Source organism: Boleophthalmus pectinirostris, unplaced genomic scaffold, assembly GCF_026225935.1.
Source record: "Boleophthalmus pectinirostris isolate CB_2022bp ecotype Guang Dong unplaced genomic scaffold, ASM2622593v1 HiC_scaffold_17, whole genome shotgun sequence".
Classification (NCBI taxonomy): domain Eukaryota; kingdom Metazoa; phylum Chordata; class Actinopteri; order Gobiiformes; family Gobiidae; genus Boleophthalmus; species Boleophthalmus pectinirostris.
The window spans coordinates 11,786,236-11,812,664 of record NW_026571115.1 but is presented as its reverse complement, the minus strand read 5'-3'; the positions used below and the strand labels follow the sequence as shown (position 1 = coordinate 11,812,664).

The following is a 26,429-nucleotide window of genomic DNA, read 5'->3' as shown; positions in this document are numbered from 1 at the left end:
TTTAGTTGACAATTTTAGTCAAGTGTTGATTACGACCTCAGATTGTGTGTGGGAAAAACAGAAAATGTGATACTTCTCTTAATTTGGTGTCTTGATTTAAGTGTTGTGTGGCCTGATGAGAATAACATTAACAGAAGCATTCGTCCTCCCACGAGTCTGAGTCATGAACACAACTCCAAAATAGTAAATATGAATCATTACACAACTGACTCGTTTTAATTGCAATATGTTTGAATATTTAATTTCAAATCCAGGCAAACTATGTCAAAGTGTGTCATGTATTTTTTATTGTCAATATATGGTTAGGTCAGTAAGGGCATCTGGGATAAATATGTGAAATCAAAATATGTATCACCTTAGATTAGTTTGTGGTTAGTGTGGAGTTTTGCATTGCCTGGTTACATTTTGCCTTTATCCCTCTTCAACACTACAACAGTGCTTCCCAATCAACTGTAGGGAAAAGTTATGGTTCGTGGGAATGTGAGACTAAGGGAGGATACATGAGACAAAAACATGTCCTTTGGGGCTTGCTGAGCTCAACATCTGGAGATGCATCCCTGAGCTCCTGACACTTTACCTCAGCAGCATGAAGGGTGGGTCAAATACAGAGGAAAAATTTCTACATAAACAATAAAGTGTTAAGTGAGATGATATACTCCAAAATAATTACTCCAAAATATATATATATATATAATATACGCACTGTCAAGTGGCCTATAAGGAGATTAGATGAGGCAATTAGGTGGTAGTGCACACTCTGAATGCTTTCTCTATTAGCATTGTGAGTGTGAGTCTAGTTTAGTTTATTGGTTTATTTTAACAAGGACCCTGTGTAAACACATTAATCTCATAAAACAAGAAATTATTTATACCAAATTTAGCTAAAGCTAGCTTCCATCTGCAATCCTCGGGCAGATTAACAAACAATAACAAACAATGTGATAATTTGCATATTTTAAATTGCAATACTCATCTAAAAACGACTTAATAAAAGAAACAAGTTCACTGACTTTTGCGTAAGATAACTGTGGTGTCCAATGGGAGATGATGTAAACGTCATCACAACAAAGAGTTGGCACCTCCTATGGATAGCTGAAGATCACACTAGCCATGGATTTTTCATTCATTCACTCCACACTCAGTCGTGGCAAGCTACAATAGTAGCCATAGCTGCCCTGGGGCAGAAGTAAGGCTGTTAATCTGTGTCATCAGTCCCTTGAACCACCACCAACACTTACACAAACTCCACTTTCTTACTAGGCAATGTGTGTCTTGCAAGTGTCTTGCTTTAGGACACAATGACAGTTTTTGCCACTGGTGCCCCGCCGTGGCACCTGGAATTCCCATCCAAGTACTACACAGACCCAGCCTTGTTTAGTTTCTGAAATATGACGAGATCAGGATTTGACAAGCTGGTATGGCCACAAAAAAAAAAATTGCGCAAACAAGCACGATCAACCCAAATACAACTTTGAGAAGGTAAATGAGAATGGGATACTATACAGCTATCCAATCAAACCATGCATTTTCCCATTCTTTCATTTAAAAAGCATCACAATTCCCATTTCCACATTTAAAATTACTCAAAAATTAGTCAGTCTATACTCTGAGACTGCCTAATGTCTCCCCAGCTCTTCATCCATTTTAAGTTTACAAACCCCACAATGGACTATAATATAAGAAACAACAATGACAACAAACAACTCAGTGAAGCTGATGTAGAGCACGTGAGGAAGAGGTGATGGCCTTGGAGTCACTGTTTGACCACTGAAAATATAGAGAACTATGAATTGTCACTTGCTATGAATGTAAACTATGATGACTCATCTTCATAACCAGGACTAAACCAGGCCTAAACCAAAACTAAAGACCAATTTCTTTTTGCCATAAATATGCTATTTGCCAACAGTCTAGTGTCAAGCACTATCTGTCTAGTCTATGCTAAGACTCTGCTTAAAGGTGCACTATGTAACACTATGAGTCCGTCACCTCCTTGTTTCCATGGATATGTCATTGCTCTGCCTAGAATGTTCCAGTATGACATTTAACAGGTCTACCTTATATTTTCTCAATATAATGCCTAGAAACTCAGGCATTCTTACCTGTAACTTGGGCTGGTTGGTCTCCATGAATATAGAAAGGTTTAATACCATACTGTGAAATATTCCAGACAAAGCGATAACATCTTCATAGAGAAAAGCATTTGACGGACCTTCCACCAGAAACGTTACACAATGCACCATTAGTGTCTCCCCCACACTTCATCCATTTTCACAAACTCTAGAATGAACTGAAATATAAAAAACTACAATGACGACAAACAACTTAGTGAAGCTGCGATGTAGAGCATGTGAGGGGTAGGTGATGGCCTTGTATGTATGACTCACTCCGGATGAATCACTGTCAACAAACTAAGTGAAAGTACTGTGGACAATAGATAGACATGTGCAGTCAACAGCAAAGGACCCTTAATCAATAACCTCTATCTATTTCTATCACTAAACACGTATGCCTTTCTCATCTGCTAATATCAATGCTGGTGTCTCTAATTTAGTTGCTTGCTTCACTTCACATACTGTTCAAAATAGCAATGCGTCACCTGATGTCGAAGCTGCGTTGTGATTGGCAGACGAGGCAGAGTCCCCCTGCCAGTGTCATAGTAACCAACTCCGCCGGCTTATTACAAGGCAAGCCATGCGAGGAGGGGAAGGCAGAAATCTAACAAGACAATATGGGAATCAATAGTGCATGAAATACTCAGTGGATAGTTAGCAAAGGGAAATAGTGTTTAGTGTCTGATCAATGGCTTTATTTGTTTCAGTGTCCAATGGATAAGAAAGTATTATTATAAGATGAGGCAGTGTGGGGTTTTAAAGGTCATATATTACACGATTGACTCTTGTGAGCTTTAAGCCATGTTATAATGTTGTGACGTCATCAGAAACATACCTTAGTTTGAGTAATCCGTTTATTATTAGTCTACATCTCCAAAGCTCAAAATGCTCTGTTCTACCTTGTGATGTCATGAAGTGGAAGTTTTCAAGTTAAGTTTGAAGTCCTTTTGTTCAGTAGAGGTTGGCAATTCCAGGGCTTAAATTATCCAAATGATTCTAGTGAAAATGTATGGAGTTTAAAAACACAGTGGAGGGCTTCTTGTGTTACCACATGACATTGCAGGTTGGAGTGTTTTCTGTTTGAGAAGAATTCAGCTGTGTGTAAACATGTGCAAATGAAACGAAACAAAACCCCAACTAGGAAATAATATAACAAAGATCAGAAAGTAGCGTAATATGGGCATTTTAAACATTGACCAGTGTTATCAATACATTTTTTTATGCATCTTAACCAGGAATAATATGAGTCAAAACCAAGATAGCTAAATATTTGATGCAAAATAAGCAACATAAATGACCAATTGATGTACTGTGTAACAAAATCATGTGTTATGTGGGACTAAACCAGGACTAAATCAAGGCTAAACCGGGTCTAAACTATAAGTCTTGACTGTGGCAAGAAGAAATTCTAAATGTAAACCCCAGGACTGAACTTAATCAATTCCTATTCCTAATATGGACCTGGCTGCAAGCCTCGATGAACTTCATTCGACTGGAACTGACCGCTATGGGTGACATCACGCTTCCTTAGACCACTTCTTTATACAGTTTATGGGAAAAGCTACATAGTCTACCTTTATTTTAAAATGTTGACCAATGTTATTCTCAGCTATAGCCAGTGTACAAATTGTAGCCTAAACCAGGTGTAGAATAAACATAAACCACTAATGAACTTAGCAAAGTTTTGATTAAACCATGCAGGAATAAATACGCAGAGATCGACCAAGTTAGAATCTAAGAATAATTTAATTTCACCAAAACAAAATGTGTGAATCACAAGTTAGACAATTATCTCCCAACACTCGGTAGGTGTGAGACATAAGGCCTGAGAAGGACTGAAAATAGTGACTGCTTTTATTCACACGTGAAACTGTTAGAGCCATGATAGAGAGAAGACTAAACCAGGACTGAACCAGGACTAAACCAGGACTAGACCAGGGCTAAACCTGGAATAAACCAAGACTAGACTAGGGCTAAACCAGAACTAAAACAAGACCAAAACAGGACTGGACCAGGACTTAACCAGGACTACACCAGGACTAGACCAGGAGTGACCCAGGACTAAATCATGACTGAGTCAGGACTAAACCAGTACTGAACCAGGACTGAACCAGGATTGATCTTCTGCAGACTTCCATGTCTAAATGTTAAAATTTGGATGTTTTCAAAACCACAGCCTGCAGCGAGGATGACAGTTAACATGGTTTGTGCTGGCATACTGGCTTTTGTAAACGGTTGTCAAGAGGAACAAAGGAAACTAGAAAAAAAATCAGTGGATGGATACAGATAGATAAACTGAGTATGCAATGGCCAGGAACAGACTTAAAAAAAAAAAGAAAGAATTAGTTAAAGGCCCCAAATCCATTTGTCCCCATGTATTTGTTTAAAAATAAATTACATTTATTTAAAAATGTTTAAAAATATTAAAAAATGTCTTACCTCAGTACAGATATATTGTATAAGCAGCTAAGAGGTCAAAATATGTCTGCTGCGTGTTGTCTGCATCCAATTTGAAACTGTTTTATTGTCCGATAATCAGGAAGTCTGTTATCGTGCTAGATGTTGTTAACTTTACTGTGAAGGCAAAACTCTGCTCTGGTCGAGAAAAGTTGTGAAAAACACTTAAATTAATCACTGTGAATTACTAGAATTCTTGGAATGCATAACATAAGTGAGGAATATCTTTAGACCATTGAAAACCATTTTAAAATTATTTGTTAACACTGTAAAAATCAGGTACAGTCCCTTACTTCACATATTGATCGATCTTTCTATCAGTTGTAGTGTATAGGCTGTCAAAATGGTTGCAGGTTCAAATTCCATATATTGTTGTATTCCCTGGGTTATAAACTTACAAATGCTGAGTCCAATTTAGGGATGGGCATTCGATGAAATTTTCTTAATCGATCGTCGAGAGAATTAACGATCGATTATCGATTAATCATTAACGTTTTTATATTAAAATGATCAACATTATTATTAGTATCTGCACTCCTTATCTGCATAAATAAATTCAACTTTACGACAAATAAACCGTAACCACTCTAGAGCCACATCAGCCCGTTTATTGTAATGCGTTTAATTCAGTTTTGTGCAACTCTCACAGAAACGAAACTTAAAACCGCATCGCTAATTTGCATAAACTAAGCGAAGATAAAACTACAGCTCTTGTGTCGCTGATGTGGTCAACTTCTGTCGGATTAATAGACATGACTCAGTGGAATACAGGTTAGTGTGACCATATTTGCGTTTGTCAAAACCAGGACACCGTACGGGGGGTGGGAGGTGGGGACTCGTCATCGACATTGCGCGACTCTCACCTGGCAAAGCTTTTTCCCACTGGACACCGAAACATATGAGCTGCTTTGTACACTGTGCACATTGCCTCACACTTGTTCCGACCGGAACGGAAAGCGTGGAATTTCTTATACAAATCATCATTAAATACGCATATGCACTTCGGTACGTTGCAAACTGACAGACTGTTTGTGTTTGCTCGCTCCTTCTGAGTGCAGAGAGCTACATGTACGGACCCCTGTTTGGTCACGCTGTGCACAGCAACCTGCATTCGGTTTGTCGATTAAAATTTACGTAATCGATGAAATTCTTAATGATCAATTATCGATTAATCGACTAATCATGCCCATCCCTAGTCCAATTAGTGTAATCTGGTGGCTTGCAACAGGAAGGGCATCCGGAATATAGTAAATATAGTAGCTCGATTATTTAATATAACGCTAATGAATCAAAATAGCAAAAGTTGCAATTAGATAACTGTGTCCTCTGCAAAGAAGAAAATATCCTGTCTTTTTATAGAAAATATTTGTTGTATCTTTTTAGACCTCTACAAACATGCTATGAAACATGGGATTCTTGAATTTGTTTAACAGTTCAGATTTCAGTCTCAAATGTCACTGCTCCTGGAGTTGTTTACAATGTGTACTGTGAACCGAATCCTACATTTTAAAGGTCCTATATTATGCAAAATTAACTCTTGTGAGGTATTACCTATGACAGACCGTTGCTAACTTCTCAAAAACATACCTGGAGTTGTGTTTTGTTTCATTCACACGTTTGAGTAATCCTTTATAATGAGTCTGTCTACATCTCCAAAGCTCAAAATGCTCTGTTCCAACTTGTGATGCCATGAAGCGGTAGTTTTCAAGTTAACTTTAACTTTCCTTTAACCTGCTGTTCAGTAGAGACTGGCAATTCCTGAGCTGAAATTATCCAAATGATTCCAGGAAAGGTGTATGGAACTTAAAAGTGTAGTGCTTTCTTCATTACCACAAGACGTCATGAGGTGGAACAGAGTGTTTCTGTTTGAGAGAAGATAAATATGCAATTTTTTTGTGTTAAACATGGGAATCAACAAAAACACAACTCTATGTTTGTGATGAGGAAACGACGTTATAACATAGATCAGAAATAGCATAATATGGGCCCTTTAAACAGCCTGTATATTTCAAATCGAATCACAATCACAGTATTTCTACCTTACAGCAGTCATATCACGACCCCAAATGTGGAGACCAGAGAAAAAACAAGTCTGTGCCTCTCCATAACAAAACAACGACAGGTTTATTGACTCAAACTACATGTTCAATGCGTGGAAATGCTCACGTCCCCTTTATTTTGTGTCAGAGGAGTCAGTGTCATGGCAACTGGAGCCAGAAGAGGATGAGTCACAGGCGAAAAAACACGCACCAGAAATGACCAATTTTTACAAAGAATGGGAACTCCAATAGAGACACTACAGGAGGGGATCACTGCTAAGAACGCAATGAAAGTGAGAAAATATGGTTAACAAGGCGGGTGGGTGAAATGAATGATGAGACATTATTAGAGAGTTGAAGACAAAATAGAAAAAGTTTTTAGTGTTAATTGTTATAGATGTACACTAGGATAACTCATTTTCATAACCAGAACTAAACCAGGTCTAAACTAGAACTAAAGACCTATTTCTTCCATAGACATGCTATTTGCCTATATTCTTGTGTGTTTTAAAGCACTGTGTAATTTGTTTCCTTGTCTCTATGGAGATGTTAGCCTATTGCTTTGCCTGCAAAGTTGGATACTATGGCATGAAACTACTCTATCTTCATGGGTAGAAGACAAAAAAAAATCGAACATATCCAAAAGCAACACCTCAGTCATACTAATAATAATTTCACAATATATATTTTAAATGGTGACAGTGTTGTCATGAATGTCTAAAATGTAAAACTCAATTTTGATACTAAGGAATAGACTTGATACTCAATACTGATTCTGACACCACAACGAAGGTTAAAAACACCCTTTCTTAACACATTATAATATGATTTTCAACATTAAATCATAGTACCATCTTTTATATTACCATGTGGTCTTATATCTGTGTAATCCCTCAGTGGTAGGGAGTACACAGGTAGGCTCCATAGTTGTCCATGGGCATCCACTAGTCTATATGCTCTTATACTTCTTTTGATACAGCTCAAAATCATTCTAAAGCTATTCAGGAAAAGTTCATTTCTGTCCTGTGATTGTGACTTTTTAGTATCGATACTGCACAAATAAGTCCAGTTTTTATAGTTTTAGTATCGATTAGTATCTGATCGTCACACATCATATCAAAATTGGGAAAGGGCCACACCATGTCTAAAACTGAACCGTCATCCATTCTCTCACATAAATTCATACACAAGGACACTAAAGGCAAGGTTGGTAAAGTATGCTGCCCAAGAACACAACAACACTAATGGTGCGAGGAGAGGTGGGATTGAACGTCAAGCTTTAGATAAGTCATCAAATCATCTATACCAAGTGAGCTACACTGGTGCCTTAGATACTTTATAATTGTGTGGGTTATGCCCAGTCCCACTCTACCACAGAACTGGGTGAACCAATGAAAGTTTAGCTCCCAATCGGTGTCTTTTGGTATCTCCAAATCACCAACAATCACAACACTCATAGCCTAAACAGGACAAGGTGAGTGCAACTTGAAACATGCAGAGATAAAATGAAAACAAGAATGCGCAAGTTCCTAAAATAATTATGGGTGCAACTAAGTAAGTCCTCTGCTATAGAGATGTTGCCACCCAGTTGTCTCCATGTTAAATTGTCCCACAGTATGGCATTAAATATACAGTATCTATCTCCACGGAAACAAGGAGATGACCCCACTTACAGTAAGAATGCATGATTTATTTGCCATTTAAAACCTGTGATTGAGCAATGCATATGTGCTAAATGTGTGTACTATGGGACATTCCAGGCAAACTTATAATGTTTACATTGCTCCTGCATGTCAGGTGGTGGATCCTCAACTAGGAAAGTTACATAGTACCCCTTTAATTAAGTAAACTTTGGTCCAACTGAACTGGAGGCATTGTCCATGATAAATTAAAGGGAGATCTTGCATAATAAGCTTTAGGGACTAATAATAATAAAATAAAATATAATAATAAAACTCGAGAAATGGCCAGCGTATAAAAAAGGTTGGCCTAAGATCTTCCACCTTCGATAATTTCTCAAAAGGAACTGAAGCGATCAATAATTCAAAATAGAATTAGATTAGACTGACTTTGCCTTGTGTCTGAGTATGGACGACTGCACTTTAAGTATAGACACCTGTGCTGTTTTTTTGCTATTTACAAAGAGGAGAGAATAGACAGAGACACATGGGACTCTTTAAATAAGTAAACAAAACATGGGGTGTTATTGCATTGTAATTTGATCTTAACAAGGGTAATGTTTTCTGGGCCAAAAACTCTATCTAGAGCATAAGTCATAGTTTAAGCACTTATTCCCCACAACGAAATAACAAATGAAACATATATTAGTTGCCTATCACCATAATATTTCTAGTTTTACATGTTGTGTAGCAGTCGTAAATGTCAGTTTCAAAATTACTTGAGAAATATAGTGCATAAGGAGGAAAAAGTAGATTTTAAAAAACTAAATTGACTTAAAATAAACATATTGTGACATGGTTTTCCATCATATTAGTTATAAAGCAAAGCAAATTTGGGGTTTTAATGGCTACAATTATACTTGCACATTTTTTTCATAATTATACCACCACCACCAATTATATCACCACATCAGCATTGGTTCTAAACTGGGACTAATCCTGAAGTAGACCAGAACTAAACCAGGACCCGAATAGAACTAAACCAAGTCTACATTGGGATTAAACCAGGACCAAGCCAGGACAAGTGAATGCGCCCTAAATTTAATATATTCAAATGTATGATCAATTAATTTAGTAATAGTTTTCATTTTCATTTTTAGCATTTATTTTTTGTGTGTAGTGTCATACATCCAAGGCCTCAACCAGGGGAGCTTGCATGACCAAAATCCCCACGTAGAGCCCCCTTTCCTGGGCCAGGCCCTGCACATAGCGGTGAAGACAACCAGTGGGACTGCTAGTCTAATTAAAAACACAGCGCCTTTGCCTAGCAGCTGTGGCCCGGCCCAAAATGGACTGGCAGTTTGAAATCCACTTTACAAGAAGGGGGGAAGGAGAGGGGCCGCTAGCTATGGTGCACTTTAGCTATCAGCAACAACTTAAAATCCTTGCATTGCACATCGAATCTACAACAAAATCTCCTAAACAACACCACAAGTTTATATAGAAGTATTTAAAGTTTTCTTACCACAACGGGCCGATGAAGCCTGTCATTCCTGTCCATAGTTAGTTTGCCCCTCTCCAATCCACCGCAAACCAAGCGGCAAACTTAGACTTAACTATATTGTGTAGTAGTTGTGTAGTAGTCCCAGTAGCATTTGTGTCTATGTAGAAAGCCTGAGAGAAGAACTGGCTCTAACCTCCCATACACACTCGCAGGACGGGGGGGAACGCGAACCCAGTCAGGAGGGAGGTAGAAAGAGAGGGAGAGGGGGGCTCGGGTTGCAAGACTTGTGCTACATTTGCAAACTGGGCAAATATATTTAGCCTTGGACGGGGCAGAGAGAGAGAGGGGCAACTAGGAGGTTTGGTATCTGTCAGATATTCAAAGCCCTCCAGAGTGACGTGAGAGACAGGGCCCAAAAGGATAAGGGGAAGTGGCCATACTAGACGACTAGACCCAGCCAATCTACTGTTGTGATGTTACTAACAGCAAAGGCACTGTGTAGGAGTCGTGTGTCTGGAAATAGTTATTAGACAGTGCTTATGCTTAATTTGTGAATCATTACCGTCTTGAGAACTATTGGCCTCATGTGAATGACTGAGGAACAGCTCAAAATAGTCTCCTCATCAAACAAGTTGTAATGGTCTAAGAAGGTTTTAGTCATATGCTCAAGAAAAAATTGCTTGATATTTTTTGTCAAAGAATAATACGTTTGTGTAATGTTTTTTGGCATTGTCTCACCTTCAGTACATTTAAGGACGCACGTTAGGCAAAATTGAGAGCTTTTGTATATGTTATAATTGTCCCTGTCTTCATTAACTTCTTGATGGTCTTGCATTTGAGGTGCTATTGCTGGAAAATTTCTGTTTTGACCCACCAACGAACACACAACCACTGCACTGTACGCACTTTTGTCCTTGGGAAAAAAAAAAGTTTAAAACATAAAAAATTTAAACCAAAAAAGCCTACCAAAAACATTCTTCTTGTCCAAAGACTACCAAAAGTGAGAGTGTATATATAGATTTTTAAAGAAAACCTATTGTGTCTGAGTCTGCTATGTAGTTATAACCTATAATCTATAATCAATGTTAAGAGGATCGTTAGGTTTTAATTAGCACATTTGAAACCACAATATTCATCTAAAATTACCAAATAAAAGAAACAAGTCTGCTGCTTTCTGTATTAGAAAACTGCTGTGCCCAATGAGATCACTGTAAACGTCATCACAACAAAGAGCTGGGAAGTTGTCGGTACCTCCTGTGGATAGCTGCAGATCACACTAGCAAGTAGCAGATTTTAAAAAATTTGTACCAGAATGACTATGCAATGCTGCCAAATCCTACGCGTATCACTGATTAAAAAAAATAAAATTGGAGAATGTAAGTACAGAGCAGTGGGTGTATGATGGTGCCGTTGATAGCGGGGGTTGATTGGCAATATGGCGTCTTGAAAAAAAGCCATTAAAGATTGGTTAATACAACTTCAAGACCGTGAATGAGAACTATAACATGTTTAAAAGCTCTGAAAAGTTGATTTGAAAGAACAGGCCTGCTTTAATGTGGTTTACTCTTTATAGACTTATATGTACAAGAGTGTATATAGCTAAACTGGTGAGTAATTGTATTATTGTCTGTCTGTCTTTAAAAAAAATGACAAAAAATGAAAAAGGCACGTTAATAAGGCCTAACACCAAGACAGTCTGATGGTCAAAACATTTCTTTAAAATAAAAAAGTAAAAGATATGGCATAAATGTGCTACTTCTTGATTGACAAATGCACACACAAATTATATAAAGGGCAAAAAAAAAAAACGTGTAGCGTCACTGGGTTTGACAGAACAGCTGTTATCACGACCACTAGAGGGCGCCCTGTCACAGAGCGGTGGTGGGGTATGTGGGGTATATGACAGAGGATTCAGCTGCAGAGCTCCCAGCAGACACAAGCCTCCGCTGGGCTTCATATGTCAGAACTGAGGGGGGCGGATGAGTCTAACAGAACCAAACCGAGAAGGATGCAGCAAAGAGGGGCAAGAAAATACAAGACCCCAACCATATCTGAAACAAGAAAAAATATACCAGACATCAACCATATCTCAAACAACAAGAAAATATACAAAAATACAAGATATCAATCATATCCAAAACAAAAAAACAACAAAAATTCCAGTAGACCTTTTTCCAGGGTTTTCCAGCAAAATAAATATCTGAACCTGAAGATTGACTCATTGGGTCTTCTTCACAACTTTATATATGAAGACTTGAAAAACCTGGGACTAAACAATAACTTACAATTTAAAACATAACTAATTGCTGTGGGCGATATTGCAAAAAAATAAATAAATAAATACATTTTCTTGGATCCAGAATAATTTCAGTTTGATCACAATTCATGTTTTCTTTGTATCTTTTGGTGGTTAAAAAGGAAATAAATTTACAGTTTACTCTTCACTGTGATTGGTTAAATCCACCTATCACTCACACACCCATGATGGAGGCTGACCAATAGGAGGAGTGGGTGGGGATAAGTCTCTGTTTTTGACCAGAGAGTTGTGATAAACAAACCCTAATTGCCATGGGGAAAAAAACTAAACAAAAAAAAAAAAAGTTGCCATGGGGCTTTCAATGCCCAATAGGTACACAGATTGACGGTAACAGTAGTAGTATCTTACCACCACAGTATGTAGTGAATTAAAAATGCAAATGTAAAGTGCTTGGGTGTCTTAAATGGCACTAGATAAATCTAATACATAATCATTTTTCAACATGATATGTTTAATGTCACACTATGGAACATTCCTGGCAAAGTGTTACCATAATGACAAACCCTCCATTAAAAAATTTACATATAGTACATCTAATCTTGTCACAATACTAAAATTTCAAACTCAATTTTCGATTAACTTTATTTATTTTGTGCTAAAAAATACAAGATTACTCTGATTACTAATTGCAATTCAAGAAAGGTCAGATTTTGTCATGTTTCAGTATCAATATTTGTTCAAATGGGTATACTCTGGATGGTTTGAGTATTGATTACCATTTGATTTTCCATACGTTTGACATTCCTAGTATTTGCATCAATTGGATAAAAATGTTAAAACTGAGCCTCCTCAAAATTAATAGCTTCTTTTCTGTTTCTGTTCAGACAAATCTGGATAATTAAACAGTATTCGTAAACCTCTTCTAGCCTGTGTTGTCTGATGATAATACCACTCTTTAATTTGCAGAGGAAGCTGTGTTTTGTCTCTTTGAAGGACTGACCTGAGTGGTCCTTCATGCTCTGATCTGGGACACAGCTGTGACATGGCGTTCATCATTGCACTTCATGTGAATTATCGGATGTAACACGCACAAGACTGACCTCATTCTCACCACGCACTTTACAGCCAATAATTATGACAACAATGTGTTTCTTTCACTCTGTTTTTCCTGTTTAATATGCTGGACTTGGTTTTTCAATGCCACATCTTGTTTGGAAAATTACACCGGATGTACATTTCTTTTTGTTTTGTCTTTTTATTAGCTATTTTAGCATGCTTCGTGGAAGAGTTTTCTTAACATTGACTAGGACTGTCAAAACTCAAAAACTGCTTTCCTTGGAATGTACCACAGTAGGGCATTAAACTTGCTTATTAACTTATACCTTGAAAAATATGTATTCTACTGTAAGTGAGCTCACCTCTCCTGTAAAATGCCATGGTGTTTGTCTCCATTGAAATAGATAAGTTTAATAACAGACTGTGAAATTCCAGGCAAAGCCACACTATCTCCATGGTGATGGATCATCCACCCGGAACGTTACATAGTGCACCTTTATGTATCCAAAAAAAAAAAAAAGTCACTTGAATTAGACAAAATTTAACCTTAATAGTTTTAGAATGGTCTTCATATGTAACCAAGACCACATGGTGCCATGTTTTGTACATAATTTTTGTATCTATGAATCAGTAATTGATATTGAACCTTATTCTTAAATCAAGTTTGAAATTTGAGTATTGTAATAACACTATATACCCCAATTATATCGTCCAAATAAGGCTGAATGATTTGTGGAAATATCTAACTTCGATTTTTTGGCAAGCATTGTGATTGCGATAAGGTTCGCGACTGTTTTATGCCAGACATACACTGTGCGATGTTTTCGATCCTTTCACTCAGCCCAAGCTCAAATCGCAGGGCTTAAAAGTTCACACCTCATGATTCATGTTCTCACACTATACAAACTACTTCAACAGTGCAAAACCCTCACGAGAGGCGATTGGATTTCAAACAGGTTTGATATTCCTGTGACCTATGATTGCCAATCGGGAGCTGGTAGCGAGATATTAATTGATTCTCATTACTCCATGTACACTACACGAAGCACAACACACAGTTAAGCCAAAACTTGGCCCAATCCCAAAAACAGTTACACAAGTGAAAAAGACGGGCCACAAAGGGCCAAAAATCGCATAGTCCAAGCCTGGCTTATATATATATATATATATATATATATATATATATATATATATATATATATATATATATATATATATATATATATATATATATATATATATATATATATATATATATATATATATATATATATATATATAATGTGTTTCTCATTCCATGGTTGGTCCTCACCCTCATGAGCTCGGGTTCTCTACCAGAGGCCTAGCTTGAGAGTTCTGCGCAGTATCTTTGCTGTTCCCATACTGCACTTTTCTGGACTGAATGTCCGTTGTTTTTCCCGTATCTGTTGTAGCCACTCTTCCAGTTTGGGGGTTACAGCCCCGAGTGCTCCGATCACCACAGACCACTGATGCCTTTACTTTCCAGGCTCTCTCCAGCTCTTCCTTGATGGTATTTCTCTAGCTTGTTCCTTTTTCCTGATACCATCGATTGCGATGTCAACCACCACGGCTCTGCTCTGTTTCTTATCCACCACCACTATGTCTGGTTGTTCTAATATATAATATATATATATATATATATTATATAATAATGCAATCCTCTTGAAAGTTCAAATTTTAAACACGTCCAGAAGAATGAACTGGACTGAAATATGAACTGACAAATACAAAAATGACATTTCAGAACATGTCTAGACTACACGATTAGCAGTTTTTGTACAGAATAAGAAAATCTATTTTGTTGTTGGTATTTTAAATATTACACCCTTTGCAATTCGCATCTATTCAAATTGTGATTTTGATTTTCATCTTTCAGCCCTGTTTCAAAGTGATTTCAACTTTTCAGGTGATTATCTTGTAGATGGTATTGTAAATTTTTGGTTCTTTCAAATCCAAGTGTTTTATTTGTCTTGTATTGTTCATAACAGGTAAAATGGTGGAGCTGGAGCAGTGATCTGTGCTCACGAGGAGCCATATTGCCCATGTTCCAGTGTCAGACAGATGCCACGTTTCTCCTCCTATTTGAGCTGTCCTCTTATCACACCTCCAAAGAAAGACAGAGAGAGAGAGAGAGAGAGATGAAGAGAGGGGAGAGGGAGAGAGAGGGATCGATGGAGAGAGAGGGAGCGAGAGAGGGGGTCGACAAAGCGATAGGGGGAGAGTGAGAGGGAGAAAGATGGGGGGGCAAAGAAATAAAGAAAGACTGGAAAAAGGCAAAGAAAGAGAGAGGAGAGAGAGAGAGAACAGAGAGAGAGGAGAAAGAGAGTGACTGATAAAAAAAGGAAGGTAGTGAAATATAAACAGAGAGAGAGGGAAAGAAAAAGAGGGAGGGGGAAGAGACAGGAAGAGATGGAGACAGAGGAAGAGAAACAAAGAGAGATGGAAAGAGGGAAATAGAGAGAGAGACAGAGTGAAAAAGATAAAGAGAGGAGGGATCTGAAGAGAGACAAGGAGAGAACAGATAGAAAGAAAAATGGAGAGAGGGAACAGAGAGAGAGGGAGAAAGAGAAAAAAGAGGGAGGAAATGACAAACAGAGAGAGAAAGAGAAGGAAAGAGAGACAGAAAAGAGGGATAGAAATAAAGAGGCAGAGAGAGTAGAGAGAGGGAGAAATAGAGAGAGCAATAAAGACAGAAAGCCATGAATGGAAAGGAAGAGACAGAGAAATGGAGCGAGAGAAAGATGTATGCAAGAGAGACAGTGCGAAGAGAGAGAGAGAGGGAAAGACAGAAAAAGAGAGACAGAACTAGAGAGGAAGACAGAAAGTAATGCAGAAGAACAGACTGATAGAAAATATAAAAAAGAAAGAGATAAAGACACACACAGGGAGAGAGAGGGACAGATGGAGAGAATGAGAGGAAGAGGAAAAGAAAGAGCGAGACAGAGCGATAGATAGACCCAGGGAAAGTGTGTTTTTCTGTTGAACTCAAAACCCACATCTCTGAAAGGCGTAGGCTGCACCCACTCGCCGCCACCGCATGCTCCAATCGGAGGGGCCTCTTCTCTTTCACTCTTTCGCTCTTTCGCTCCTTCCCACGTCGCTCTGGCTCGCTCGCCCGCGTTCGCCGAGATTCACTGGCCCCGTTGCCTGGGAAACCGGGGCGAGCGAGCGGTGTACCCAGCCAAGCTCCACCGTTAGCTTGATTTGGTGTGTGGGTGTGTGTGAGACATAGCCTATACAGTACCAGCGAGCTACAGAGATGGTACGGAGAAAAATAAATCTGTATATATATGTACAGAAATAGGAAGCCCACATGAGTCATCTTCATTATTGGGAGTCAGATGCTGCATCACATAAAGGATACTCGCTACTAGGGCTGTCAAGAATATCAAAAATCTGATATTACTCAATGCTAAAACTCAAAACTGGATACTTGTTTGAGCAGGTATCGAAACTAAAAAAAGCCACATTCACAGGACAGAAATTAACCTTTCAGCTTTAGAAACATTTTGAGCTGTATCCGTCAAGCATAAGAGCACATAGACTAGTACAAACTCAAGGACTACTATGGAACCTACCTGGATGACTGAGGGATTACAAGAAATAAAGCCACAAGGTAATAAAAAAAAGAAGAACTATGATTTAATATCAAACATCACATTCTATTATCTAAATAAGTGGGTTTTTTTTTTTTTTTTTTTTTTTTATCATTGTGGTATCAGAATCAGGGCTGAGTATCAAGTCTATTCCTTAGTAACAAAATCGAGTTTGAAGTTTTAGTATTATGACAAATAGTTGCTACTTACAACAATTTGAGTATAATAAAATAAAAGCCATTTGGACTGTTTAGGATGCAGTTCAGGTCACCACAAGGAAAATCACTACAGCTTTAGAAGACAAGGGCATCTGTCTTAGTAAGTAACTCGCCATTTAAAGTAATGAGTTTCCTACTGTGAGGGTGATAGCCTAGGCTGGCCAAACAAACAGGCAAACTTTCTTATAGAGTTTGGGCTTGTATTTGTACACAAAATGGATATTCAGTTAGCGTTAAGGTGACGATCTGTGAAAGAAATGACTGCAATTTTTCTGATGAGTATTGTGATTGCGATTAGATCCGTGATTTATGTTTTAAAGATCCTATATTATGTAAAATTGACTGCTGTGAGCTTTAAGCCATGTTAGAATCAAAAACATACCTGGAGTTGTGTTTTGTTTCATTCACACGTTTGAGTAACAATGCATTATTAGTCTGTCAACATTTCCAAAGCTTAACATGCTCCGTTCAACCTTGTGATGTCATAAAATGGTAGTTTTTAAGTTAACAGCTGCTTTTTTACCTTTTCTTCAGTAGAGATTGGCAATTCGAAAGGCAGAAATCATTCAAATTATTCTAGTGAAGGTGAGTGGAGTTTAAAAACACATTGGAGCACTTCCTGTATTACCACATTACATCACAAGGTGGAACAGAGTGTTTTTTGTTTGAGAGAAGAACTCAGCCTAAATATGCAGGGTTTGTGTCTTAAAAATGTGTGAATGAAACAAAACACAACTCTGAGTATGTTTACGATGAAGAAACAACATTATAAAATAGACCAGAAAATAACGTAATATGGGCCCTTTAAATTGACTGTCATATTTAGCACGTGGCGGAACCTCAGCCAGAAAAGTTACACAGTGCACCTTTAAATGACCTGTTGTTTAATTACTTTACAAAATGTTATGCTATGGAAAGATTCATGGAGGTCTAATATATGAACTAATCCAATCTAAACCCAAGGGTAATGCAGAGGCTGATCTAACCTTTGCAAACCGCAGGAGACGATGGCGCCCCCTGTGCATCAACAACCAGTATTTTCGACTTTTCTGCTCCATAAAGACACCACGCAGGAGAGACGAAAGGTCAGTGAGCGAAGGGCAAATCATTTCCTCTCACAAATGAAGAGGTCAGACAGAAAAAGGGGGGGACACTTTTGACGGTGACACCGCTTGGCTTTATAAATGTCAGAGCAGAAAAGTGCAGTGTGAAATACAATTGTACCTGTGACAGTAGATCAGAGATAGAGAAATCAAAGAGAAGTCAGTTAGTCTTTAAGTTATGATACGGGCTTATCTTGTACCTGGAAATTTCACTTCTTAATCTCTTGGTATCCATTTGATGCTTTTTATACTTTATATACATTATATTCAATCTTTGTTCCTTCACTTTGGTCAGTGTGTAAAAAAGTTTGATTCACTTGTAATACTGTATGTTGTTGTAACCAGTAACTGCAGTTGTTTTTTTTTTTATTCTGTCATGTCATTGAGTCATAATTAATACCCACCAAAACAATCAAAATGTAGATATTCCTGGAGATTTTTTTTTTTTTAACACAACCAAAAAAGTGCAACCATCTCAGTTTAATCTCTTAATCATCTCTGCTTAATGACAGATGAGACAAGCATACAAAACAATATAACCATCAAAATCTGCTTGTCTCCATGGGGATGTTAGTGCTTTGACTGGAGCGTTCCATAATATGGCACTGAGCTTATGCATCTGCATGGAGACAATCAGGTGGCAATCGCAGACTCAGATACAGATACGTCAGATCTGCGGCGAGGTGACCCTACTCACAGTAAGAAAGCATTTTTGAAGGTGCACATTACTCCGATTTTAGCGTGATTGCACTGGCTGGTTTGCTTTAGAGATTTTATTGTTTGTTTTTAAAGCTTTGAATGGACGGGCCCCACAATACGTCTCGGACCTCATCCAAATTTACACTCCCGCGCATGCTTTGAGGTCTGAGGGCCAGCTCCAGCTCGAGACTTAAAACCATGGGGATAGGGCCTTTTCTGTGGTCAGCCCTAAGCTCTGCCCTTGATGTCTGAACAGCCCCCACAGTGGAGAGTTTTAAGTCTTGTCTTAAAACCCATTTTTATTCTCTGTCTTTTAATACCACATGAGTTGTGTGGTCCTCTGTGTCTTTTATTTATTTTATTTATTTTACTTATTTACTGCTATTTTATGATTTTTATGGTTTTTGCTTTTATTTGGATTTTACAGTTTTTTCCAAATTTTAAAAATTTACCTTTTTGTTTTCTTCATTTTCTGGTCTCTGTGCAGCACTTTGGAAACTGCTTTGTGTGTAAAATGTGCTATGTAAATAAAGTGGATTTGGATTTGGGATTTGAAGAAATTTCTAAGACATTAAAACACCTGTTGAATAAATGCAGGGTAGATTACTGTCATACTGTGGAACCTTCCAAGATAAAGCTATATCCTCACGGGAGAGATGACACCGCTCACAGCAAGAATCCATGTTTTCAAGGTATTTTTAAACACAATAACAAGATAATTTTAATGTCATACTGTGGAACCTTGCAAGACAAATCAATAACCTCACAATGGAGGCAAGCAGGTGGCACAAAACCCCAGCATTTTACAAAAACGGTGCAAAAATCACCATAGAAGCCAGCAGGTTTCAACACAATCCTAATTTAAATGCTTTCATATCCCATTACATGCACTGTCCCATGCTCCCGTAACAGATTTTCAGAGTAGAGTCCTGTGTGGTCCCAAAGGTGCACAGTTATTATTGTGGTGATATCAAAGCCATTTCAATGTGTGAGAGACAGAGCGGCGTGTGGGCCGGGTGAACACAAACAAGACATCCTCCACAACTGCAAAAACATGGGGCTAAACACACAAACCAGACTAAAGCTCTCAAAATGTCAAGAATCAGATTTTACTTTTGCATATAAAGAATTACAATGATCAGGTATAAATATAGACTAAAACTATCCTAAAATTAGGTGCACCTCTTGATGTCTCTGTGCAAATGTGCCCATAATGTTCCGCAGTATGGCCATGGACCTATGAGCCAAATTACAGGTGAGGCTTGTGGAGAGGCAAACCTGCTCACAGTAAGAATGAATGTCTTTTAAAGATCTTTTTGAGCAGTAAATAACAGGCAGATTTGTTTAATACCATACTGTGGACAATTTAAACCAAAGTGAAAATTTCCATGGAGACGGTGTTACACAGTGCACCTTTATCTGAAAACTAAAAGCTCAAAATGCAGCTATGGTGATTTATAAAGGAGATAAATTCAATGTTTATTTGCTTTCAGAGCTCTTTGGTCAGCCATTAGAAAACAAACAGCACAGCAATTGAGAAGTAGGCTCTGTACTTCACAAGACAGGACCAACTAAAACATCCAAAGAAGCCAGATGCCCTTCCTGAGAAATTTTACCCCACATACATCCAGTGTTGAAAAATAAATAAATAAATAAATAAATAATGTGTACTAATTCAAATGCAAATTCTAGCTTGAAATGAGTAGTTATAAATCACAACTAACTTCACACAAATAATCAATGAATCAAATGATCTCGGCCCATCACGGATACAAATATAGACCGACACAGTACTGAAACTCAAGATACTTTTTCGGGTAGATATTCTGCCACCTGCTCATCTCCATGGAGATGTTATTGCTTTGCCTGAAATCTCCCACAGTATGGCATTAAATGTGTCTATTCTTATGGAGACAAGTAGGTGACAGGACCAGGTTACAGGTCAGATCTGTTGAGAGTAAAGTTCACAGAAAAAATACACGTTTTCCATGGTGTTCATCAATAAAAACAACTGTAATTAAACAAATGAAACACGTTTAATGATGCCAAACTGTGAAACATTCCCGACAAATCATTAGCAGCTCAATGGAAACAAGAAGGTGGCATGACCAGTTACAAGAAACGTTAAAAATCTAAAATTGTTGTATATTTTTGCTTTATTTTGGTATACACCTAAATTATTCTCATTCAAGTTAGTTCAGATTTCTTCTGATTACATTCTGAATTAAAATAATTTTAACTAATCAATATATTCTATTTTGTCAATATTACACAAACAGACCTAACCTCATTCATTTCACAGCATAAGAATTCCATCAAAGTTCCTCAGGCCTTTTCCCCAAGTGGGAATATAATTAACCAGGCTGCAGATAAAGGGAGTTTAATTAAACTTAAGTGGTCTTGTAACTGTGTGGGCAGCAGGAGGAGCACTAAAGTGTTAGACAAGAGATCAACTCATTAAACATTAAGAGAGACAAATAAATCACCTGGACTAGCAAAGCAGTCTCTGGTAGAGATGTATGTTTTTTATAAGAAGAAATATAAGGCCCTGTACACCTGTACCTGTACGCTTTAGGTCAAAATAAGTCTGCTGTGTGCTGTCTGAAGCTAAATAGTAAGTGCTTTATAGTGCAGGTTAGCATGCTAGTTGTTGTTAACTTTACTCTCAAGGCACTGGTCTCTGAGAGTTATGATGAGCGCTTATAAACTCACCACAGCGACAAATTACTATGCTCAGAATGCATAAGAAAAGTGAGGAAAAACTTTAGACCATTGCAAAATGCTTAAAAAGAACTATTTTTTTCCATTTTTAAGACAAGAAAAATCAGGTTCAGGGTCTTTAAGACCATAAAAACACCATGGTTGAATTCACAAATATGTAAAAAGCCTAGCAACACTACATTCTTACTGATGTTTTGCTGCATGACAAAAATAAACTAACATGTGGTAGTAGATATAGATATGTTTAAAATCCAATTAAATCCAAAAAATCTAATATTGTGACAAGATACTGTAACATAATTATTAGCAAAAGTCCAAGCATCCTGTCTAGATTTTGAGTAATTTTTTTACCTGTCGGACAAAGCTGTTGGACGTGGTGTCAGACGAGGTGCTCCCATCCGAGCGCTTGAACCGGCTCTTCCTCTTGGCGTATTTACCCTGAGGACAAACCAGATGGAGGAACAACATTAAGATTTGATTTTATTCATTGTTGACAAGTCCACACAGAAAGTTATTCAGATGCAGTCGTGCTAGTTAACTAGGAACACACTCCTCCAAATAAATGAGCCCAAATCCTACCTCAGAAAATATCTGTTCACCAGGATGAGACCTGGTTTAATTAGGAACCTATAAGGAGTTTTTAAGCCATCTGACTGATATCACTGGTGTAAACCATCTCTAACCTTACTCATAATTAAATCGTGAGACTATCAAATCTAAACCAGGAGAAGTGACAAAAGACATGCAGAACTAAAATCAGAAAAAAAAAGAAAAAAGATAATTAAAGTCCTATATTACACAAAATTGAGCTTTACAAATTAGCATGTTACCTCCTAAAAACACAGATGGACTTGTGTTTTGTTTCAATCATGCATTTTCAGTAATCCTTTATTATTATTTTGTCTACATCTCAGAAGCTCAAAATGCTCTGTTCTACCTTGTTATGAACCTTGATGTGATGAACTGGTAGTTTTCAAGTTAGCAGCTACCTATTACCTTTTGTTTAGTAGAGAGTGGCAATTCCTAAGCTGAAATCATCCAAATGGTTCTAGTGAAGGTGTATGGAGTTTAAAAACACAGTGGAGCACTTGCTGTATTCCCTCATGACATCACAAGGTAGAACTGAATGTTTTCCATTTGAGAGAAGAACTCAGCCTAAATATGCAGAGTTAAAAAAAACTAAACAAAAAACAAAACAAAAAAAGTGTAATATAAACCCTTTAATCAGGCTAACATGCTAAATCTGTCTACTGGCCCCTCTTCTCTCAAACTGACATTTACAGCCATAAATCAGCTCATTGGTTTCCTAAATAGAGATACAGATCCAGAGGCCATAAAATGCCACAGAGGAAGTCCATAGACCCACACTTCCTGTCTCTGTCCCATTGACTCCATAATCACCATTTATTACTGGTCATTTCTCATGTTTTGATGCAAACTGGGGCTCTGTAATGTGATTGGCCGACCCCTGGCGAATGGTCTATCCGGGCCGGGACCAGGGCACACACATCAAATTACCCATCAGCCCACCCGTCCGCGTCGCCATGGTTACGCAATGCCGTCTAATCGCATTAGTTTGCAATCAGGAAAGGCTGGCTGTGCTGTGTGTATGTTGGTGGGAAAAACAGGCACAGCAGCTGGTTTTATTGGAGGCAGAGGAGGATCATGGGTAAAGGTGATGGGTACGAGACAGTTTGTTGACACTTAAAGATCAAATCAACACTAGACAAGGGGGTGTAGCACTGACTGCCGTCTCTGCAGGTCTCTGGTTCAAATCCTGATGTACTATATGTTTGTGTTTCTGAGATGTCTTCCCTGTGCATGGGTTTCAGAATGATGAACAATTAGAACTGTTGCCATAGCAATTAATGATATAAAACCAAATATTATCTTAAGAATGGGGAAATGTCCTCAAAATGGCACCATATAAAAGGATACTGAAATAAAGCAAATTGATTAAAATAGTAATTTTCTGCTATTTAATAGGATGCTGAATTCATAGTTGATGGTGCTGTTTAACTTCTTGCCTCCATGGAGATGTTATTGCTTTGCCTGAAATGTTCCACAGTATGACATTAAACATGTCTATCTTGCATTTATTCAATTAGTCTTTATTATTCATAAATGCCCTGAAAAATAAGTATTCTTAGAGAGCAGGGTCATATCTGCACAGATCTGACATATAACTTGGGCTGGTGCTGTCAGCAAGCAAGTGGCAGACCCCTAACCAGAAAAATTACATAGTGCATCTTTAATTTAGATTCAAGACAAGAAACAAGCAGCTTTAGTAGTTTTCACCTATTCACAAACTACCGGTACACATTACCACGTCTCTCGTCAATCATCAGTGGATAAGCTATTAAAAATATTATAACTGTCAAATTCAAAACACTTAACAGGGCAAAAAACACAACCACAGTTTCTCATAGCAGAGCCATGTAATAAAACAGAATGTTATTTTTAAAGGTGCATTGTGTAACTTTTCTGGTGGAGAGTCTGTCAAATTCTTTTCTTCATAGAGATGTTATTGCTTTGTCTGGAATGTTAAACCTTTCTATCTTCATGGAGACCAAACCAGACCAATTTACGGGTTAGGTCTGTGGAGAGGCAGTCCTGCTCACAGTCAGAATGCCTGTTTTTGTAGATATTTTTGTGCTATAAAACAACCTGTAATGTCACTTTGTGGAACATTCCAGACAAAGCAATAACATCTCCAAGAAATAAAGCATTTGACGGAACCTGCACCAGAAATGTTACACAGTATACGTTTAAACTCAATATGCAGTAACATACTTTTAAAGTGAGTATGACTAGGGAGAATTTTATCCAAAAGTTTAAAGTCAATTTACACATAAGAAATACATAAATTGAACAAAATAAAGGTGTTGCACTTGTCCGAGAATTTCTGTGTACATTAGAGGAGTTTTGCTAGATAACAGTTGTGGAATTCCCGAGTGTGATGTCACGATTTCTGTCCACAAAATAAAACCTAAAAAACTGCCAAATACATGAATATTTGTGTAAAACATAATAACTTAACTGTTTTAATAAAATAGTCTGACCTATCATACACACTTTAACTGGCAACATCTGACCTAAGCTAACACTGCTACTTTTGGACATGGGGGTATAGCTCAGTGGTAGAGCATTTGACTGCAGATCAAGAGGTCTCCGGTTCAAATCCGGATGCCCCCTGTCTCTGGGTTTTTAACCAAACTTTTGCCCGTGGTTGAAAGCTGTGTTAGATGAGCTGTTTTCTAGACAGTGAAAGTGTAATAGTAGTGATTTTGTAGTCAACTGTTAGATAAAAGAGAGAAAATTACACTGTTTACAACTCAACACTTTTCCTGCGCTAAAACCCAAGCAACACATATTTAAAGGGCCCATATTACACTATTTTCTGATCTATGTAATAAAATGGTTTCCTCATCAAAAATTTTGCTGGAGTTTAGTTTTTTGTTTTCATTCACACATGTTTAACACACAAACCCTGAGCGCTTTTCTTAATCGGAACACGCTCCGAAATCATTTGGATGATTTCAGAACTGCCAATCTTTTCTGATCTAAAGGTAAAACGTAGCCGCTAACTTGAAATTTAAACCACTACATGACATCACAAGGTGGAACAGAGCATTTTGAGCTTTGGGGATGTAGACAGACATAATACAGAGTTACTCAAACAAAATACAACTCCAGGAATGTTTCTGATAAACATTATAACTTGACTGAAAGCTCACAAGAGTCAAACTTGCATAATATTCGACCTTTAAGATTAGTCTGTTAGTCCCGTGTTTTAAAGATGCATTGTGTAACTTTTCTGGTGGAGGGTCTGTCACCTGCTTGTTTCTATGGAGATGTCATTGCTCTGCCTGGAATGTTCCACAGTATGACATTAAACAGCTCATCTTTACATTTATTCAATTGCTTTTATTGCTCAAGAATACCTAGAAAAACATTCTGACTGTGAGCGGGGTTGCCTCTCTACAGATCTGACTTGTAACTTGGTCTGGTTTGGTCTCCACAAAGATAGAAAGGTTTAATGCCATACTATGAAAAATTCCAGCCAAAGCAATAACATCTCCAACAGAAGACTTACAAAATGTACTTTTAAATATGAAAAAATAAAGAAACACCCATTGTATGAACTCGAAAATCAAAATTCATCTTCACATCTGTTCTCCGCCCCCGTGGAGCGATGGAGAGTTTGTTGATGACAGGTTAAGTCTGTATCAGCAGTGACACTCCTCCGCTGTGTTTCCTCTTATCACACACAGCTCAGCATGACGCGCACTTTAAACAAACACAACCCAATGAACCACACCAACTGGCAATGGATAAACATGAGTCCAAACACCAGCGTGTCCAAAAACGCAAACTCAATTCAGCCCTGTAAGATTCATCACAAATTCGGAATTGCATCAAAAGAGAAATTTCAGTGGTCTTTCATAGCAAATTGAACAGGTATTGAGCTAATTTGTTATCAAGATATCAAAAATTTCATGAGTATGGAAAGAGTTTTTTTGAGTGTGTGTGTTTTTTGTTTTTGTTTTATATGAATTCAAAATAAAAAAGATAAAAAAAGATTTCAGACTTAATTTTAATACTAAGGAAAACACCTGATGCTCGGTAATGATTTCAATACCACAATGACAAGACATAACACTATTTTTAGACTATTTTAAAACTTTTTCCCCAAACAAAATAATCGTGATGTTTCTGATACAGTAGGTCTATTTGTATGTGGTCTTACACTTGTACTGAGAGGCCAATCTAAAACTATTCAGAAAAGGTTTGATATATTGCTGAGGTAAATATAGACGATAAACGATAATACTGAAACCAAACCATAAAGCAGAAAGGATTCTAAATGTACAATATTGTTTTAAAAATAAATAAAATTTTCCAATTAGTACAACAAAAAAGTACCACGATAAATACTGACTGCCAAAAAGTATTGCTTCATCTGTCATGTATTTAACAATAAGTCGATAAATTATTTTTCATGACAGGTCTATTTAGGTTACT

General features: G+C 37.6%; 1 protein-coding gene and 1 non-coding gene across 5 annotated transcripts in view; one reads left to right on the top strand and one right to left on the bottom strand.

The window, feature by feature from the left end:
• cacnb1 (calcium channel, voltage-dependent, beta 1 subunit) overlaps positions 1–26,429 on the bottom strand; it is a 75,232-nt gene that overhangs the window by 34,580 nt on the left and 14,223 nt on the right. For all 4 annotated transcript variants that reach the window (XM_055152848.1, XM_055152849.1, XM_055152850.1 and 1 more), the window contains exon 2: positions 21,756–21,842. In XM_055152848.1, coding sequence (XP_055008823.1) covers positions 21,756–21,842 — 87 coding nt within the window. The remainder of the gene's footprint in view (positions 1–21,755; positions 21,843–26,429) is intronic.
• trnac-gca (transfer RNA cysteine (anticodon GCA)) lies at positions 24,528–24,599 on the top strand. Its single transcript has one exon. It is a non-coding gene; the product is annotated as a tRNA-Cys (tRNA).